Genomic DNA, 20,251 nt, shown 5'->3' with positions numbered 1-20,251 from the left:
AATCTTACCCATTTCATGTTGCAGTAGTCATCTTAAGTGTTGTAAAAAGAGTGTGCTGGAATAAGAACTGATCTGCAGCTCTGTTTAGTTAGTGAGCTAGTATGAGTAAATATACTATCCAAATAACAGAAAATGTATCCTTTAAAAGACAGTTGTCAGTAGCATCAAGCAACATTAGAATATGTAAATCCTTTTAACACAGAAGCATCATTTTTATCAAGAGAGTTAAAAATAATTTAAGTTTAAATAAACTTACATGGTATAAAAATTTAAAAATGTACTTCCTCGGGTACATAATAGCCACATGTGGCTAGTGAGTATTGTGTTTAACAGCTTAGGCTTCGAGCCTCATGGTTACAGGAAACTATTTTCTCAAAATTTATTGCAGAAAAGAATGACATACAATCAGTAAGACATTAAAGCCTATGAGTAGCTTACATTTTGGATAGAATTATTTGGGGCAAAGAGTAAAAAAGAACAAACATTTTCTGAACTTTAGCTCATATGATTTTTAAGTGAATGTTGATGAGTATTAAATCATTACGGTATTTTAAGATCCCACTGTTCATATTGTGAAAACTGAAAGACATTTCACCAACCAAAATTATTGTAAATGATTCATGGCACAAATGTGAACACTGCTGTCTTATGAGCACTTCATGTTTTCTCTTCAATGGATACTTACATTGCATCCTTTCTTCTTTCAGCAAGACCAGCTTCCAGAGGAACACTTTATGTATGATCCTAGACACAAAGTGATTTTCAGATTTGTTCGTATTCTGTTTAAAGCCAAAAAGCTAAGAGCTGAGTTAGCAATCGTAAGTTTGATAAGATATTTTCTATTTATAAAGCATCTTTAGAAATTGGTCTTATAGAGCAGCCTAGCCAACATGGTTAAATCCTGTCTTTACCAAAAATACAAAAATTAGCCAGGCATGGTAGCATGCCCCTGTAGTCCCAGCTACTCGGGAGACTGAGAATTGCTTCAACTCAGGAGGCAGAGGTTGCAGTGACCCGAGATCAAGCCACTGTATTCCAGTCTAGGCAGCAGAGCAAGACTCCATTTCAAAAAAAAAAAATTGACCTTGTAAACAGGGTAGTGTGGTCCTGTTTTTAAATGAAAGTAGGTTTCTGAAATTATCTCAGAACTTTAAGAGAAACTTATGAAAGCAAATACATTTGAGTCAAATCATCATTATGGCTTAAAATGTTGCCATTGCTTTTCTCATTACAGAACAATTGCTATTAAAGGTAGCAGGAGGGATTTCTGATTTCTCCCTGCACACTTCATTGCACACATGCACACACAGTACGCACATACCTGGGGCATGTGGAGGGCTTGGAATGGAGAGTAGTAACAAAACCATCCAGTTGATGGGCAGGAATGGATGCCATTGTAGGTCTAAGCTGAGTCCCAGGGTGTATCCCCGGGCAATTCTGATGTATGTTGTTTCTAAGAGCTACTGCCCTCAATTCTTTGTTCCTTGGTTGTGTCAATCTGGGCAGCGTGGGTAGCAGAAATGTTTGGCCTATGATTGTGATATGGCCCCTTGCTTAACCTAATGAAACAAAATCTCTGTAGGGCATAAGAATAAAAGGTGTTTACTTTCTCATGAAAACCAGAAGTATTCTGGTTTTTCACAAGAGTTCTTATCACAGCACTTCAACTGAGCTAAATCAAAGGCCAGTGCTCTGTTTTGCAGGTATACGTTAAAAGACTTATACGTTATGCTGATCTCGACATTTGTCCAACCAACTGGAAGAGGATTATCTTAGGAGCCATTCTTCTTGCCCTCAAGACTGGGAGTGAAGAGACTGTGTGCCTTGAGGACTACTGGGAGCTCTTTGAGAACCTTACAGTTGAAGATACGTGAGTTTGCACGGTTTTTGTGAACTTTCTAACCATTTTTGAATACTTTATTTGCTCCCATAAACTTAACGCTTTAAGAAATATTTTTAAAGGTTACATTATGCAGATAATAAGAATGGGCATAAATACCACATACTCTTCCTCCCCAGCTTTAGAGCAACAGTTCATATTTTTCACTGTTCATTGGTAGGTCTTGGTAAATTGCTTTTGTAATAATCTCATAAATGGAAAAGTATTTTTCTGGTGAATATTTTTGGCAAATATCTTACCAGTGTACTACCAGAACATAATAGTATGGTAAATATCCTTATGGCTTTTTACAAGCTGTCTGCAAGTTCCTGTCTCTTTGTGAGGAGCACATGTCTGGCCTTTGAAATAATTATTTGGCCATTGACAAGTCTAGGTCCTCTGGATTGTGAAGTATAGCTTCACCCTGAGTCATGCATTGTGAATTTGCTTTTGCTGGTGTTCTGCTTTTATCTAAATATCTATTTTATAGAAACCTTGGATACAGAATAGTCACAGATCTCTGTGCCCCTGTCCCCTCCCCATTAGGAGTCTTGCATCACTGGGCTGATGAGTTAGGAGTTCCAGTGTTCCCCTCAGGCAGTCTGAGAAACATTGCTGGAGCATCACCCAATGCTCACCATACGCAGGAGTTTCTGGGGGCATTCGTGCAACCATAGCAGCACTTGTTGGGGTGGGAGTGGGGGGCCCTATGAGAGTGCAAGAAATCTTGCTGAGTCATGGGGTTGCTCACAGCCAACACCAACATTACACTGAAACAGCAGCTTCATGGGTCTTTCTTCCACTCTGGCCTCCTGAGTGCTGTAAAGGGAAAAGCCTTGGAGCTGGTTGCCAGGGTGAGCCAGGGAGGCATTTCCAACAGGGGCTCTCATAGTGTCCACTAGACATAAAGAATGGCTTTGTGGGTGACACTTAGGAAAATCTGAAGGAACACCTCTTGATAACATTGAAGCATATGAGGCATATGAAGAGCAAGATCTTCAGGCAGTGGCAAGAGGTTTTTGTTTTGGGGTATTTTTGTTTTTTTTTATGTTTGCCTATTACTCCATATAAGACTGTCATTCAGAATGTATGAAGTCACAGAGGTGGAGCCTGATGGCTGAATAGAAGTCTCTGCCAATTATGCTCCCCACAGGAATAACAAATTTAGCAACTATCTAAATAAAGAAGCACCTTCATAAGAACTTAAAATTAGGTAATTGATTATTCTGTGTGGTTTTAACTTCATATCACTGAAAGAGGCACTGAACAGCATAGAAAAGACAGTCTTGAATTGTTGATGCCACCACTATGAACCTCTCTCCTACAAGGAGAGGGGTTACATGCTTAGGGGAGGGAGAGCACAGCAGCTGTGGGGCTTTGCCTGAACTCAGTGCTGCTTTGTCATAGCAGAAATCAAAACAAGGCTGAACTCACCCAATGGCTACCCGTGGAGGAAACGTTGAGACTAGCCCCAGCCAGAGGGGAATTGTTCATCCCTGTGGTTGGACTTGAGTTGTGGAAGCCTGGCTCCTGTGGGATAAAATACTCTGGTATCCTTAATAAACTGAAAGTCTGTCTAGGTCACAAGGACTGCAACTGTTAGGCAAGTCCGAGTGCCGTGCTGCACTTGGAGCCAGTGTGTTTGGGGGCATGTGACTCAGACAGCAGCTGGGGCAGCTAGGGAGTGCTTGCCACCCCTCCTCCATCCCTAGACAGTGCAGCTCGCAGCTCTGACAAAGACCTCTTTCTTCCACTTGAGGGGAGGAAAGAGGACTTTGGTCTGGCAACTTGGATACTAGCTCAGCCACAGCAGAAGAGGGCACTGGTCAGAGTCCTGAGACCCCTCCATTTCAGGTCCCAGCTTCAGGATAACATCTCTAGACAAACTCCGGGCCAGAAGGGAACCTGCTACCTTAAAGGGAAGGACTCAATAATGGCAAGATTCCTCACTTTCTGATGAAAGAGCCCTCAGGCTCGGAGGAATCATCAGTGGTGATCAGGTAGTACATGCCATCAGCCTGGATTGAGACTGAGAGATGTGTTGGCTTCAGGTGTGCCCCAGCACATTCCCAGCTGTGGTGGCTATAAGGCGAGACTCCCTCTGCTTGATAAATGCTGAGGGAAGAGTGAAGAGGATTTTTCTTGAGCTTAGATACTAACTCAGCTACAGTGAGAAGAGCACCAAGTGAGCTGTAGGAGTCCCTGATCCAGGCCTTGGCCCTTCGATGGCATCTCTGGACCTACCTGGGCCAGAGGGGAGCCCACTGCCCTGAAGAGTGAGTTCCAGGGCAGGCAGCACTCACCACAAGCTTACTGAGAGCTCTTCAGGAACATCAGTGGTGACCTTGCACTAATCCCCATGGGACTGCAATGATGTTGTATGTGGGTACAGACTACTGTGCCTGGGGAAAAAGGAGGGAAGAGTGGGAAGGCCTGGTGGATTCATTGCCAGCTCAGCCATGGTAGAACAGAACACTAGTAGATGTCTAAGGTTTACAACTCCACCCTGGCTTCCAGACAGCACCTTTGAACCCACCAGTGACCAGGGAACTTGCTGCACTTAAAGGAAGGACAGAGGCCTGGCTGGCATCACTACCTGCTAATTGTAGAGCCTTGGGGCCTTGAATGACATAGGTGGCAGTAGGTAGTTGTTAGAGTGGGTCTTGGGCAGTCACAGTGCTGTTCGGGCTTCAGACCTAGTGCCATCTGGACAGACCTAGTGCTGTCCCAGAGGTCGTGGCCACAGGGGTGCTTGTATCTGTTTTCTGCCAGCTCCAGGCAGCCTAGCAGAGAGAGACAGGCTTCATTTGTTCACTGGGTCTCTGTTCACTAATCTAGAGAATTCCTCCAGGTCTGATTTCAGACCACCAATGTCGTACCTCCACAAGTCTACAAAAAACCAATGATATTCTTCACAGAAATAGAAATAAAAAATGAATCCTAAAATTTTTAGGCAACTACAAAAGACTCAGAATATCCAAAGCTATCCTGAGCAAGAACCAAGCAAACCTGGATGAATTACATTATCTGATTTCAAATTATTCTCTACAGCTATAGTAACCAGAACAGCATGGCACTGTGTTTAAATACAGTCACATAGAGCAATGCAACAGAGTAGAAAACCCAAAAACTGATTCATACGTCTTCAGTAAACTCATTTTCTATGAAGGTGCAGAGCACGTGCAATGGGGTAATGACAGTCTCATCAATAAGTGGTGCTGGGAAAACTGGATATCCATATGCAGAAGAATGAAACTAGGCCTCTATTTCTCACCTTATGCAAAAATCAAATCAAAGCGGATTAAAGATATAAATCTCGGCTGGGTGCAATGGCTCACACCTGTAATCCCAGCACTTTGGGAGGCCAAGAATGGAGAATCACTTGAGCTCAGGAGTTCAAGACTACCTGGGCAATGCAGTGTGTCTATTTAAATAATTTTTTTTTTTTTTTTTTTTTTTTTTTTTTTTTTTTTTTTTTTAAGATTTAAATCTAAGACCTCAACTATGAAACTAAAATAAGACATTGGGAAAATTCTCCAGGATATTGGACTGGGCAAATATTACTTGTATAATGTTTTATAAGCACAGGCAACCAAAGCAAAAATGGGCAAATTAGGTCCTATCAAGTTAAAAAGCTTGTGCACAGCAAAGGAAGCAGTCAACAAAGTGAAGAGACAACCCACAGAGTGGGGGAAGGTTTTGAAAACTGTCTGACAAGGGATTAATTACCAGAATATTTAAAGAGCTCAACTCCATAGAAAAAAAAAATCTAACAATCTGATTTTTAAAATGGACAAAATATCTGAATAGACATTTCTCAAAAGAGAACACATTAGGCAGGCTTCGTGGCATGCAACTATAATTTCAGCTGTTTAGAAGGCTTAGGTGTGAAAATTACCTGAGCCTGCCAGGTGGAGGCTGCAGTAAGCTGTGATTCTGCCACTGCACTCCAACCTGAGTGACAAAGTGACACCTGTTTCAAAACTCCTTAAGAAAAGCATACCAGCCCGGGCATGGTGGCTCACACCAGTAATCCCAACTCTTTGGGAATCCAAGGCAGGCAGATCACGAGGTCAAGAGATCGAAACCATCCTGGCCAACAGGGTGAAATGCCCTCTTTACTTAAAAAAGAAAAATTAGCTGGGTGTGGTGGTGCACACCTGTAGTCCCAGCTACTTGGGAGGCTGAGGCAGGAGAATTGCTTAAACCCGGGAGGCAGAGGTTGCAGTGAGCAGAGATTGTACCACTGCACTCTAGCCTGCTGACAAACCAAGACTCTGTCTCAAAAAAAAAGACAAACAGGTAAATGAAAAGATATTCAAAATCGATATCATTGATTTTCAGAGAAATGCAAATCAAAATTACAATTAGATATCATCTCACCCTACTTAGAATGGCTTTTATTCTAAAGACAGACAATAACAAGTGCTTGCGAGGATATAAAGAAAAGATAACCCTCGTACACTGTTAGTGGAAATGTAATTTAAGTACAACCACTATGGAGAAGAGTTTGGAGGTCCTCAGAGCTAAAAATAGAGCCACCATATGATCCAGCAATCCCACTGCTGATTATATACCCAAAAGAAAGGAAATCAGTGTATCAGAGAGTTACCTGCACTGATGGATGTTGCAGCACTATTCAAAACAGCCAAGATTTGAAAGCATTGCAGGTGTTCATCAACAGATGAGTGGCTAAAGAAAATTATGCGTAGACACAATGGAGCACTATTCAACCATCAAAGAGCATGAGATTGTTACTTGCAACAACATGGATGGAAATGTTAAGTGAAATAAGCCAGACACAGAAAGACAGGCTTCTCATATTCTCACTTATTTGTGGGAACTAAAAATTAAAACAATTTGACTCATGAAGATACAGAGTAGAATTGTTAGCAGCAGCTGGTAAAAGTGGTATGCGGAATGAGAGGAGTAAGGTGTAATGGTTAATAGGTGCACACATTTTGTTAGAAAGAAATAACATTTAGTATTTGATAGCACAACAGGGTGACAACAGTTTATTTAATTGTACATTTTACAGTAACTAAAAGTGTGATTGAATTATTTTTAAAAATAATAAATAAAAGGATACCTGCTTGAGGTGTGATGGATTCTTCATTTACCCTGATGTGATTGTTACACATTCTAGGCCTGTATCAAATAATTTTATATACCCTATAAATATATACACCTATGGTGTACCCCCCCAAAAAAGACCTTCATTCAGAATTAACACAGTGTATATTTACAACTGAAATGAGGCTTCTTGTAACCAAGAAGAGACTAGTGATGGTTCGTTGCTGTTCAAATGGCTGCCAAGTTACCACTTTGCTAACAGTATAAGCTGAGTTGTCATGGTGATATTGCTAGTAGCCATTTTAGTAAAGGATGTAACAGAAAATGAGAGTACTTTGAAAGTTGCAGAAGCTAAAGTGCTCTTAATCACTACTGATATCAATCTAAACATTTGTTTTTGTTTGTTTGTTTTTTTTTGTGAGAAGGAGTTTTGCTCTTGTTGCCTAGGCTCAAGTGCAATGGCGTGATGTTGGCGCACCACAACCTTCACTTCCCGGATTCAAGCAATTCTCCTGACTCATCCTCCCAAATAGCTGGGATTATAGGCATGTGCCACCACACCTGACTAATTTTCTAATTTTAGTAGAGATGGGGTGTTACATAATATTCAGGGGACTGGATAGACCAATAGGTGAAACAGGAGGATTTCATTAAGGTGGCCACCACCTCAGCAGATTTGCATCCCAAGGCTGAGCTCCTAACAAAGACAGGGCTTGACTTTTTATACATCCAGGATGATGTAGCAGCTAACAGGTTTGCAGAAGCCAGACAAAGAACAGTTAATTTGTGGCATGTCTTGTGATGTACATTACATTTGAAAATAGCATTTTGAGAAACACATTGCACATTCTTTGGATTTTATCTTACCCTGTGACTCTGTTTTTCTTGCAGCTGGTCTGCAAGAAAAACAGGAGTCTTGAGATAACTGGGAATTTTACTGAGAAAGTGGGAAGAGTAGACAAAGTAGATTTTACAGGGAGTTAGTTAATTTCAAGCAGAGCTGGGGGTTAGGTTTTATATTGAACACAACATAGTAAACTGTATTATGTAGCAATTACAGACTACTATTGTTATTATTTAATTTCCCTCTTTAGGGATTTCTCCATGTTGTTTCTCCATGGGTCATGCTGGTCTCGAACTCCCAACCTCAGGTGATCCACCCATTTTGGCCTCCCAGAGTACTGGGATTGCAGGCATGAGCCACTGTGCCCAGCTTGTAAACTGGTTTCTTGAAGGCAGCAAAATTTGTAATTATGAACACTGAGCTCCACTATAGTGGCAGTTAAATTGATCTCAAGACCTGCAGCTAATCTGGTGGGGCTCTGGCTCTAGTTACAAGGTTAGAGAATGCACAGGGAAATGTGCAGGTTTCCATAGATGTGAGCTCCAGAGGCAGTGATGACAGAGGCCAGCCCCAGGAGGACCAATTCTGCATAGTGCCGTTTATGAATGCAGAAGCATCAGGAACTATGCTCTGAACAGGAGCTATGTTCGTGATCTTTGGAAATTGAAAAACATTACAACAGTGTTTAATGCACATTTATCTTGTCCCTCTGCTGTTGATTATTTGTAATGATCTCTTTTTGATGGTAAATTGAACCATTTAAAAATTAATGCCAGATTTCTTCAAACTTTTCACCAACAGCTGTTAATCTTGTTAGAATATATTTTCCTTAAGAAACATTACTAATTATGAGGGAAAGGCAAATTAAAAAGCACAATGTAATACCACCTTTCTCCTGCAAGAATGGCCATAATGAAAAAATAAAAAAATCATACATGTTGGTATGGATTTGGTAAAAATGGAACACTTACACTGCTGATGGGAATGTAAACTAGTAACAACCACTATGGGAAACAGTACTGCCATTCAACCCAACAGTCTCACACTGGGTATCTTCCCAAAGGAAAAGAAGTCATGAAAAAGACACATGCACATGCATGTTGATAGCAGCACAATTTGCATTGTAAAAATGTGGAACTAGCCTCAATGCCCATCAGTTAATGGGTAGATAAAGAAAATGTGGAATATATACACCATGGAATACTGCTGAACCATAAAACAGAATGAAATAATGGTCTTGACAGAAACTTGGATAGAGCTGGAGGCCATTATTCTAAGTGAAGTAACTCAGGAATGGAAAACCAAGTATCATATGTTCTCATTTATAGGTGGGAGCTAAGCCATGAGGATCCAAGTCATAAGAATGATACAGTGGCCTTTGGGACTACAGCAGGAAGGATGCGAGGGGGGTGATGGATAAAAGATTACATATTGGGTACGTTGTACAATGCTGAAGTGGTAGGTAAACCAGAAGCTCCGATGTCACCCCTAAAGAAATTATGTAACCAAAACCACCTGTATCTCAAAAACTATTGAAATAAAATTTAAAAACATTACTGATAAACTACTTATATATACATGCACACACACATATATGTGTAAGTTAAACTGAGAAGCTCCTATTCAGAAAATTTGCTGTGCTCATAAAGGGTATGCTATTCAGCCATTTAAAAACTGAAAAAGTAAGAAGGTACATACCCTGTAGGGATAATTGTGTTTTTCAATAACTACTGTTAATAAACATAATTCTATAAAATACCATATTTTACACCATTAAAATATGTTTATGGAAAGACGCAAAAGATTATGATGTGCATATATTCCTATAGTAAATTAAGTCCTGATCAGCTGATTATTCAAATATTATCTGATCTGCATTCCCTCTACATTCCCATAGTCGTGGTTATATGAATAGGAAATTAATGTTGGAAGTAGTTTCAACTGGGTTTTCAGTTAAACAAATGAGAAAACCGCATATCTGCTTATATCCTGCTTTCCATATTGGAGAACTTCAGGCATTTGTTGACTTAGCCAATGGATAAAACATTGAAACTTTAATACCAAGGAACCAAATGTGTTGTTGAGGTATTGCTTTTATACAATTCTTTATAGGGATTACTATGGGAGTGGTAAGATTACTCTGGTTTTGTATTTATTTAAACATTTGACTGAGTGCTGGATACAGTGGCTCATGTTTGTAATACCAGCACTTTGGGAGGCCAAGGTGGGAGTATCCACTTGATCACAGTTTTAACACCAGCCTGGGCAAAAAGTGAGACCCTGTCTCCACAAAAAGAATTTTTAAAAGCCCAGCTAAGTGGCATGAGCCTGTAGTTCCAAGCCTTGAAAGGCTTAGGTGAATGGGTCACTTGAGCCTGGGAGGTTGAGTCTGCTGTGAGCTAGGATTATGCCACTGCACTTTAGCCTGGGTGACAGAGCAAGACCCTGTCACAAAAAAACAAAAACAAAAAGGATAGCTGAATAATCATGTGGCAGAGGGCTGCTCCCAGCCTCTTCCCCTCTCAGTGCATTCAACTCATCCCCACAGTCTGTTCTGGCCAGGAGTGACAGATGCTGAGCACCTTGGGGTTTCATTTCTAACTAAACTCAGGAGAAACACTGTGTAAGGCCAGCACCCTACCAGAAGGCATCTTTTAAAATGGGTTTAGTCTAGCCAAGATGTGTCTCTCTGATCCTTCTATCGTTCGAAGTGTAAAGAGTATTCCTGCCCCTTAATAGTGACAGCTAATAAATGGCATCCATCATTTCTGTCATCAGATCAGTATTGCAGTGCCTTGGGAGTGAGCATGAAGTCTGATTTTTGCAATGGAACGCTGAAGAATGAGCCCGAGTCAGCTGCACAAGTGCAGAAGAGGCTGTCACCTTTCTCCTCATCCCAAACTTGGGGTGCTCAGTGCAGAACGGACAGCAAGCAGCTGTGCCCTGTTTGGACATTAGCATAGGAACCCACCTGCATAGGCTGTATTTGTTTCAAAACAATTTGGAGCCATTCTAGTAGCTCAGTGGGACATTTTTAAATAAATAGAAATATTTTATTAACTGACAACAAAAAAACACTGCCTTTTAAATGCATGTAGTATTGTTTAAAGAGTATTTACAAAATTGTAACCTCAATGTTTTCTTGCAAAAGAAGCAGAAGTAAGTACAGAGACACTTTCAAATGAAGAACCACTGAGAAACAAAATATAAGTAGTATAACATTTACTTATGTACCTTTTTAAAGATTATACAAGAATCAATTTGCATCAGGCTTTCCAATTTATTAACATTAACAGGATTTCCCTCTAAGGAAAGTTTTCACATAAATGTTGAAGAGATTCTTAAAACTGAAAACTTTTCTGTATTTGGTAATCTACTGGGATTCCAATCCAATGTGCTTTCATATATTTATAAGGTCTGTCTACATTGTGGATTATCATGGATCTTCCAGCAAAGATCATGTAAATGAAGGCATTTCTACATTCTATATATTCATAGATTTTATTTCAGAAATGAGTTCTTATCCTCATGTGGAAGTGGAACAACTGCAGACCTTACCACATGCTTATTTATAAGGATTTTCTCCATTGAATCCCTTCATGTTTTCAAAGAAATGAAAAAGGTGAAGGCTTTACCATGTTTCTTAAGATTATGTCATTTTTCTCCATAGTAAATATGAATATGTCTTTGAAAGCAAATGGGAAAATGAAGTTTATTGAAACATTTTTACATTCATGTTTCTTTTCTGGTAAAAGTTATTTCTAAGTTTTCAAAGAGAACTGGGAACATTGCATGATTTCTTATATTTCTTTCCTCAATAGGGTTCTGTCCAGTGTGCGTTATTTCATGAATTCTAATAAACTAGAGCACATGATGGCTTTACCACATTTCTTACATGAGAATAATGTTTTTGAAGACAGCCCAGTGAACTCACATTGTCCTGTGTTGGTTTTGTTGTTTCTCCTTCCCCAGGAATGAGTTGGAAGAGTACTTCTTGGAGCTAATTGATTATAATTTCATCATTCCTGGAAAGGTTTATACCAGATACTACTTCTATCTTCGTGCCTTGGCACACAAGCATGGCCTGTGTTTGCCAGTTTACCTTCTTGAGAGAGAAAGAGCATGGAAGCTACAGGTAAGGCATGAAGTTACTAAGTGGGTTTTCAGTCAAACACCAATGCCAACGTCTGTGACTAGGTCATATTAAGTAATGATTAGAAAAATGGAAAGCTTCAAAATTAACTAACATACTGAAGCGCTTATTAACCTTTTGGCATTCTGTTTTCTGTATCTTTTATGGTTTTTATAAAGATTCACATTATTTGAAAATTATAGATATTATCTCTTTTGTGACCATAATTCAGAATGTTTTAATCAAAATTTAATTCTTAGTGAATTTGAACCTTTTGAACCTTTGCCTTTGCAAATAATCACACATAAATGATTTCTTGCCATTATATTTCTACTGATGTCTACATACATAATGCAGTTACCCCTCTTGACTACTTTATATTACTCAGTTTGCAAATTTATGTCATTTTCTACGGTGTCATTTTCTGCACTGTACCACAGTGCAGTCAGTCCCATGGGTTTGTCAGACAAACCATTAGTGCCTAAGCTGAGAGGCCTGCACTTAGTATGAGGTGTGCGTATCTCAAGGACTGGATGCAGGAAGTACATGGGATTTTACTGGAAATGATAACTTTTGTGGGACAAACTAATATTTATGGTTTGTGACTTTTGGTAAGTACACAGCAAAATTACAGCTGACAAGGATGAACATTTAAAATAGGCATGTTCTGTGGCATCATGGAAGTATTTTGAAATAATACATTAATTAGGGCTAGTGAAGTAGTGCCTTTTGATGCTTTAGTCATTAGACTTCACTTACATTTCAGTACAACCCAGCACATGCCTGCCTCGTTAAAATTTGCTTTGAGTATATAATAACTTATAGATTCGGTAGAATTTGAATAGATTAATAAACTAACTTTTTGTGAAAATGTGCGTTCATTATGTTTAAGGAACAAGTGCATTGGTAACAGATGATACTGTTAGAAGCCTGTTACAGTACTGTGACATTTTTGGAGCCCAATTTTTAAGTAACTTAATAAAGCAAGCTCCCCTTTGCTCCAGCAATCTAATTCTAGCCCTCAAAGGAGATTACCTTAGTGAGCTGCCAGAAGTTGGCAGTGTAAACCTCAGCCTCAGTAGCTGTAGCTGAACTATCTAAAGAAGTCTGCATGTGTGGCTTATCATCAGTGGTGATAGTTATAAGGTTGGAACCCTTTTATAATTGTACCTTTTTTCTATTTGACATTCTTAGGCTTTTTCAAGGATGGAACAAGATGAAGTCTTCTCTACTGCTGGCCAGAAAAGGTCTTTGAGTGCTGATGATTTGATTCATCTTCAGCGCTCTAAGGCCATCCTCTCCTGAAGAAAGAAATGAGGGGTAATGTAACATCTGAACCCCTCATCAAAAAAGACAGGAAAATACCACCTCTCCTGCTAAAGAACTAGAAAAATTTGTATTTTCAAAAGAAGAAACACCTCAATTCCAGTTAACTCAAGGACAGCTAAGATTGCACATCCTAGTAAAGAATGGGACCTTGTCAGGGGAACAACACAGTCTTACACTCTTGTGTCCCTTTTCATGTAAAGTGTTATAGAAACCACTCCAAAGTGAAGGCTCCTTCTGCCCACACATAGATACTAGCTTAGTGTGTGGGCTGATAGCTGTGAACTATGTAAGGCTTTTGTTTGTTTGATTTGAGATGAGTCTCACTCTGCTGCCAGGCTGGAGTGCAGTGGCACAATCTTAGTTCACTGCATTCTCCACCTCCTGGGTTCAAACCATTCTCCTGCCTCAGCCTCCCTCCTTAATTAAATTTTTTAAGTAGCTGGGATTTACAGGTACACCAGGCCTATGTAAAGCTTTTAAAACAATAGTTTAAATTTTTTAGATTTTAAAGGTAACTTTTCTTTTTTTTTTTTTTAATATTTTTTCTTTCTCCCCAAATTGCTGCATATGCGTTTGAAATCAACGCAGTATTAGTATTAACACATGTCAGAGGTGTCATGAATAGCACAGTCTTTTCTTCCTGGAGATCCTTCCCTGCAGGTGTCCCAGCCTGCTCACAGCAGCCATAGAAGGGGCCTGTATACTGAGAGAAGCTGCAGAGCCCTGGAAAGCTAGGAATGCACAGGCAGACATTGGTGAGAGTTGAGATGGGAGGTTAGTTGTGATGTCCTCTGCAATTGTTATTGTCCTGAGGCTGTTTCTAGATATTGTCAAACAAATTCAGATGTAGGTAGGACATGACTTAATTCTAAATTAGTATTGCAGTGGGAAAGCACCAAGCATCAGATCTGCTAGCATCTCAAAAGAGGGGGAAAAGGGCTGTTTATATGGAGGAGCAAACAAGATTAGAAGGAAGGTGGGAGGAAGAGTGGAGAATGGCAAAATCAGATTCAGGCTTAGGGAATGTTTCACCCACACATCAGCCCATTCTTAGGAGGGGTATAAACAGAGTTTGTATTTTGGCTCAGACTGAAGGCAGAGCAGAGTCCGGGAGGCTGGGGAAAGGAGACAAACTTATGCAGTGTATTTAACAGGTATTTTGTTGTGAACACTGCAGACAAAATTAATCGTTTATAAGGGGAAAATGAAAAATTAGAGAGTGTGTGCATTTGTGATACCTAAAAGAGGAAGGATCATCTAAGTCATAATGAAAAGGGTATTTATTTGCCGTAAACTCTTTCTGCAGAACACAAAGGATGGAGAGTTTTTAACCATGCCTGTTTACCAAGATTGACTACCCACCCCATCTTTTTCCCCACTTTACTTTGTCCTCTACAATTTTTTCCATTTGGTTTTTCTGAGTTGTATCCTATATAATAACCTGGTAAACATAGGTAAAGTTTCTCTGCTAAGTTCTGTAAGTAGTTTTATGGAATTGTTAAACTTGAGCAAGGGAGTTATGGAAGCCTATGATTTATGGACAGAAATACAGATGGAATTGCTGGAACCCAGGAGGCAAAGATTGCAGTGAGCCGAAATTATGCCAGTGCACTCCAGGGTGACAGAATGAGACTCTGTCTCAAACATAAATAAATAAATATTTTAAATAAAATCTTTTAAACATTTTAAATAAAATCTTGTTTTAACCAATTATTGTTTGTATTCATGTAATTTTGTTAATATAAAAAGACCCACCTCTGGACAGACTATTATGATTTTCTTCTTACTCATATCCAACTAAACTATAGCACCCTGTTTTCTAAAAAAAAAAAAAAAAAAAAAAGTTTCTATTAACTAATCTTATTAGTTTAGACTTAGACTTTCTGTTTTGCCTAAATATTATCTTTCTTAAACAACCTGGTCATTTTATTTTAGGACAAAAAATTTACCACACAAAATTCCTTCTTATATAAAGTTGCTTTTTTTTCCGCCTTCTTTATCAAAAATACCTCTTTATATATTTGACTTTCTTTACATCTCATATTTCCTGGTTCCTTTTACCTCATTTTATACATAACTTTTATGGAAAGTTTGAATTAGACAAAGATAATTTACCTTCTAATAAGAACGTTTCAAAAATGTTTTCTTACATTTTTTTAAGTTGGAAATTACCCAGCTAGTTAATAGCTGTTAATAACAATATATACCAAATCATATGACGTGTATGTTTACGACCATTCCATTACATTTACAAAATTATTTAATATTTTATCTAGATTATGAAACTGTGATAGTTTTTAAAGTAAATTCCCTGTTAACCATTTTTATTTCAGGAGCTTAAGTAATTTATTTTTTATTTTTTATTTTTATTTTTTGCTTTTATTGCCCAGGCTGGAGTGCAGTGGTGCAATCTCGGCTTACTGCCACCTCTGCCTCCTGGGTTCAAGTGATTCTCTTGCCTCAGCCTCCCAAGTAGCTGGGACTACAGGCACCAGCCACCACACAGGCTAATATTTTGTATTTTTAGTAGAGAGAGGGTTTCACCATGTTGGCCATGCTGGTCTCGAACTTCTGATGAGGTGATTGGGCCTCCCTCGGCCTCCCAAAGTACTCAACAAATTACAGGCGTGAGTCACCATGCCCAGCCTAAGTAATTTTCTTAGGGATAAATATAAGGGTATTTTTACCAATAACTCAGAATGTAGATATTTTCTTTAAATCAAATTGTTCCATGTCTTATTTATCAAAAATTACACACAAGCAAACATCATTCTATCTTGGGCTGGGGGTTTTATAGTTTTATAACCCTTATAACAAGTTTTATAGTATTCTGCAGGAGTAAGTATGAAATCACTTGATCAACAAATGCAAACAAAAATACTGGAAATTATTACAGCATTTCTAATATTTTTGAATAACTTGAAAACCAGCTTATTTATAAAACATTTTACTTAAGTCACATACATGTGAAAAAGCATGTCTATTCTTATTGATAAAACAGTTGATTTATGTACTTATATTTTTATTTAAGTCAATGAATTAGAGCTTTCCATTTATAGTAGAGAAATATTGCATACACAACACATAAATACATAAATCTATTAGGCATGCTGACAGAAATATGTCTTACAGATTCATAAGACCTCTTTTTTCTATCCTAGAGAAATTTTTTTGTATTTGTATTTTTATTTTTTTTATTTAAATACATTTTTGGGGAACAGATGTTTGGTTAGACCACAACAAAATCACCACCACAGAAAAGATGGTTCTTTAAATTTTATTTCAAAATGAATAATTGAAATGATTTTGATGTTTTTATTTCGAACACTTGGTACTAGTGCTGGCTCGGTATTGAAGAAATATTGATTAAGCATTTAATATCACTTGTTATTTGGAACATATGTAGAAAATGGTTCCTGCTTTCTTGTTCTTTAGTGGTGAGTTTTGAGATTTTGGTGCACCCATCACCTGAGCCGTGTACACTACTCAATGTGTAGTCTTTTATCCCTCACCCACCTTCTACCCTTTCCTTCAAGGCCCCAAAATCCATGGTATCATTCCTATGCCTTTGCATCCTCATAGCTTAGTTCCCACTTATGAGTGCGAACCTAAGATGTTTGGTTTTCTATTCCTCAGTTACTTTACTGAGAATAATGGTCTCCAGTGTCATCCATTATATTGTTCCTTTTCATGGGCGAGTAGTATCCAGGGCATCAGTGAGGTCTAGGGAACTCCAAGGCTACTCAGAGTAGGTGGGATAGAGACATGGGTGAGAGTAGATAATTCTTATTCTCTAGGCCCTCCCTGCTTCATGAGTGCAAGCTGCTTTGGCACCTATGGGTGGCATCTGTCAAGGTTGCTGGGACTCAGGGATGCAAGGACGGAAGAGAGAAGGACCCCCTTCTCTCCCTCACATACCCAGGGTATATCTACTAGGAAGACAGTGGAACCAGGTGTGCCTGCTCCCCTGTTTTTAGATGGGTAGCCACCCATCTTCCATCTGTACCCCTTTGAAATGCATCGTGAACCCCTGGGACACCTTTGAAAAAATATCTTTTTCTTTCTCCTCTTCTCTCCTGTCCTCACAGATAGGTAATTCTGTCTCTGTACAATGAGACACTTTCCTCAGATGCACCATCCAAACTGAGAAAAGTTAATTTTTCAAACCTTAAACAGGTTGACTTAGGATTGGGCTCAGGGAAAGGGAACCCAGAAGCACAACATGCTGGCCAAAGGGTCAAGTTTGTCAAGTTGTTTTTTTTTTTTTTTTTTTTTTTTCTTTTTAACCAGTGGGGTTTTCGGCCTCCCTGGTAAAAGGCCTTGGTACTTCTGAACTGTCCTTACCCCTCCCCTTGTTTTGATTCACTTTGATTTGTTTTGTTTTGTTTGAGACAGTTTCTCTCTTGTTTGCCCAGGCTGGAGTGCAATGGCAAGATCGCAGCTCACCAACCTCCACCTCCCAGGTTCAAGTGATTCTCCTGCCTCAGCCAGCCTCCCTAGTAGCTGGGATTACAGGAGCCTGCCACCATGCCCAGCTAATTTTTTGTATTTTTTGTATTTTACCATTTCCCTTCTGTGGTGTCTCCCAGTCTGTCTTCAAGGAGGCCTGAACTTGGAAGTGGTCTTGGGCGCAAAAAGACAGGGCTCAGGATAGCCTTCCTGATTTGGCTGAGGAGCAGGAAACAGTCTCTTAACATGCAGAGAGAGTCCAAGAAACTCTTTTCTCTTTAGTCCATTTTCTTGTGCTTCAGTCCTTTGCAGCCCACTGACACCTCATTTCCTGATAAGTAGAGAGGTGGCCTAAACAGGTGGGCATACTCCATTGCTTTTTTAATCTCTTTGTCCTTTTATTGCTTGACGCTGGATGTGGGCATGGTCATGGCAAGCAACGTGTAGAACGAAGTAAATAATCCCCTTGCTTGGGTGATGCTCTGAAAAGGTCAGCTCCTAGGAGCTGGCAAGTACCAGGGAAATCATGGCATGTGAGGAGTTCAGAATGGTGAATTCAAAAAGTTGTTTATGAGCTCCTGGGCTCATCTCTGTGATAGTTAATTTTTTCCTTTCGTTTTTAGTACACATGTAATTAATTGTACATGTTTATGGGATACAGGTGATATTTCCATATTTGTATATAATGTGTAAATTATCAAATCAGGGTAATCAGCGTATCCATCACCTCAGACTTTTTTTTTTTTTCTTTGTTTTGTGAACATTCAAAATCCTCTTTCCTAGCTTTTGGAAAATAGGTAATGAATTATTGTTAACCACATTCACTCTATAGTGTTTCAGAACAGAGTTCATTCCTTCTATCTAGCTGTAATTTTGTATGTTACCCAGGCTTTTCCTAGCCTTCTCTCCTCTCTACGCTTTCTAGCTCTAACACCAACAATTATACTCTCTACTTTCATGAGTTCAAAATTTTTCTAGCTCCTACATATGAATGAGAACGTCTTTCCGTGTCTGACTTATTTTGCTTAACATAATGTCCTCCAGGTTCATTCATGTTGCCATGAATGACAGGATGTCATTTATATGGCTAAATAATATTCTGGTGTGTGTGTGTGTGTGTGTGTGTGTGTGTGTACACTTCCTTTATCCATTTATTTGTTATGGGCATTTAGGTTAATTCCACAATAGCTGTGATTGTTAATTTTATGTGTCAACTTGGCTACAGGGTGCCCAGATACCTGGTCAAACATTATTCTGGGTGTGTTTGTGGAGTGTTTCTTCTTGAGATGAGCATTTGGATTGGCAAACTGAGTAAACTAGATTGCCCTCCCCAATGTGGGTGGGATTATTCAATCAACTGAAAACCTGAATACAAAAGAAAGCCTCAGCAAGAGGGGTCTTCTCTTTTCTGACTGCTTGAGAGGGGACATTGATCTTTTCCTGTCTTTGGACTTGAACTAAAACATAGGCTCTCTTTGGGTCTCAAGACTACTGAATTTTGGACTGGAATTCAACAACCAGTTCTCCTGGTTCTCAAGCCTCCAACATGACTAGAACTACACCATTGGTTCCCCTTCATTTCCAGCCTGCCAAATGGACTTCTCAGCCTCCATAATTGTGTGAGCCCAACAGATATCATATTGGTTCTATTTCTCTCAGAAACCCTGACTAATACAGATTTTGGTATGGAGAATGGTTCTAGAGGAACAGAACTTTGAGAATAAGTTTTCTGGGTCTGTTCTGGGGTTTCAGGAATTGGTTCTCAAATCAGATTTCATTTAAAGTTGTTAATCACTCTATTTCCAATAATAAAGAGAGCACTGATAGTTCATGGCATAATCTGGTAATGGAGATACACAGATATCACCATTGGAGACTCCTAATCAACCACTTTATAAGAAGCAAGGATCTAGGTGACTGTGTATAGGACATTTCAAACATTTTCAGCAAACTAATAAATACTAGATGGTTGCTTCTGCTGTCACTGGACAAAGTGGGGAAATAAAAGAATGAGCTCAGGGATTCTAATTCCTAACTCAAGTATCACATGAATGACCTGAAAACTCCTATGTGTGCCCTCAAATAGATCCTAATCCCAGGTAGCCCCTCAGTTGAGATTGCTGAAAGTCAAACTCAGAACCTCACCCTGTGGCTAGCTGAATTATAATGCAAGTTTAACTCCCAGCCTTCCATGGTGTTAGGACATAGATTGGGAAGGAATGGAGTTCTGAAATTTGGGTAAGGATTATTATGTGGGGAGACCCAAATGAAACTGAGGATATTGAGTCCCTAAATTCTGATGATGATTCTTTGCCAGGGGAAGAGGCCTCCCTACCCCCAGTGGGAGTGGCCTCCATAACTAGATTTGGGGGATTAACACTGCATTGCCTGAGGAAGCTGCAATGGCCTCCCCTGAGGCAGTAGCCATGCGAGAAAATGATGAGTCTCCTCAGGACCCATCTCTGTCACCCATATTTGCTTCTAGACCTATACATAAATTCAAGTTCCGGCAGGCCTGTAAAGGTGCGCTATAAGTGTGACCCAC

At 39.4% G+C, this 20,251-nt stretch overlaps 1 protein-coding gene across 2 annotated transcripts; it reads left to right on the top strand.

Moving 5' to 3' along the window:
- The first annotated feature begins 1,078 nt into the window (after positions 1-1,078).
- On the top strand, positions 1,079-14,294 carry LOC116545095 (cyclin-Y-like protein 2). 2 transcript variants are annotated; one of them, XR_004266181.1, is made up of 3 exons: positions 1,079-1,870; positions 11,769-11,931; positions 13,123-14,294. XR_004266181.1 is itself a non-coding variant. In XM_032271712.1 (3 exons), the coding sequence occupies exons 1-3, from the start codon at positions 9,209-9,211 to the stop codon at positions 13,231-13,233; spliced, it is 297 nt and encodes a 98-aa protein (XP_032127603.1). In that variant the 5' UTR covers positions 6,275-9,208; the 3' UTR covers positions 13,234-14,294. The 2 variants fall into 2 exon arrangements, 1 of the variants encoding a protein (XP_032127603.1); XM_032271712.1 differs by lacking the exon at positions 1,079-1,870 and adding an exon at positions 6,275-9,231.
- Positions 14,295-20,251: the final 5,957 nt, after the last annotated feature.

The sequence above is a fragment of the Sapajus apella genome, unplaced genomic scaffold (assembly GCF_009761245.1).
Source record: "Sapajus apella isolate SASKATOON/1434 unplaced genomic scaffold, GSC_monkey_1.0 scaffold246, whole genome shotgun sequence".
Classification (NCBI taxonomy): Eukaryota; Metazoa; Chordata; class Mammalia; order Primates; family Cebidae; genus Sapajus; species Sapajus apella.
Note: the sequence above shows the minus strand (reverse complement) of the source record. Positions and strands in the feature narration are given on the sequence as shown.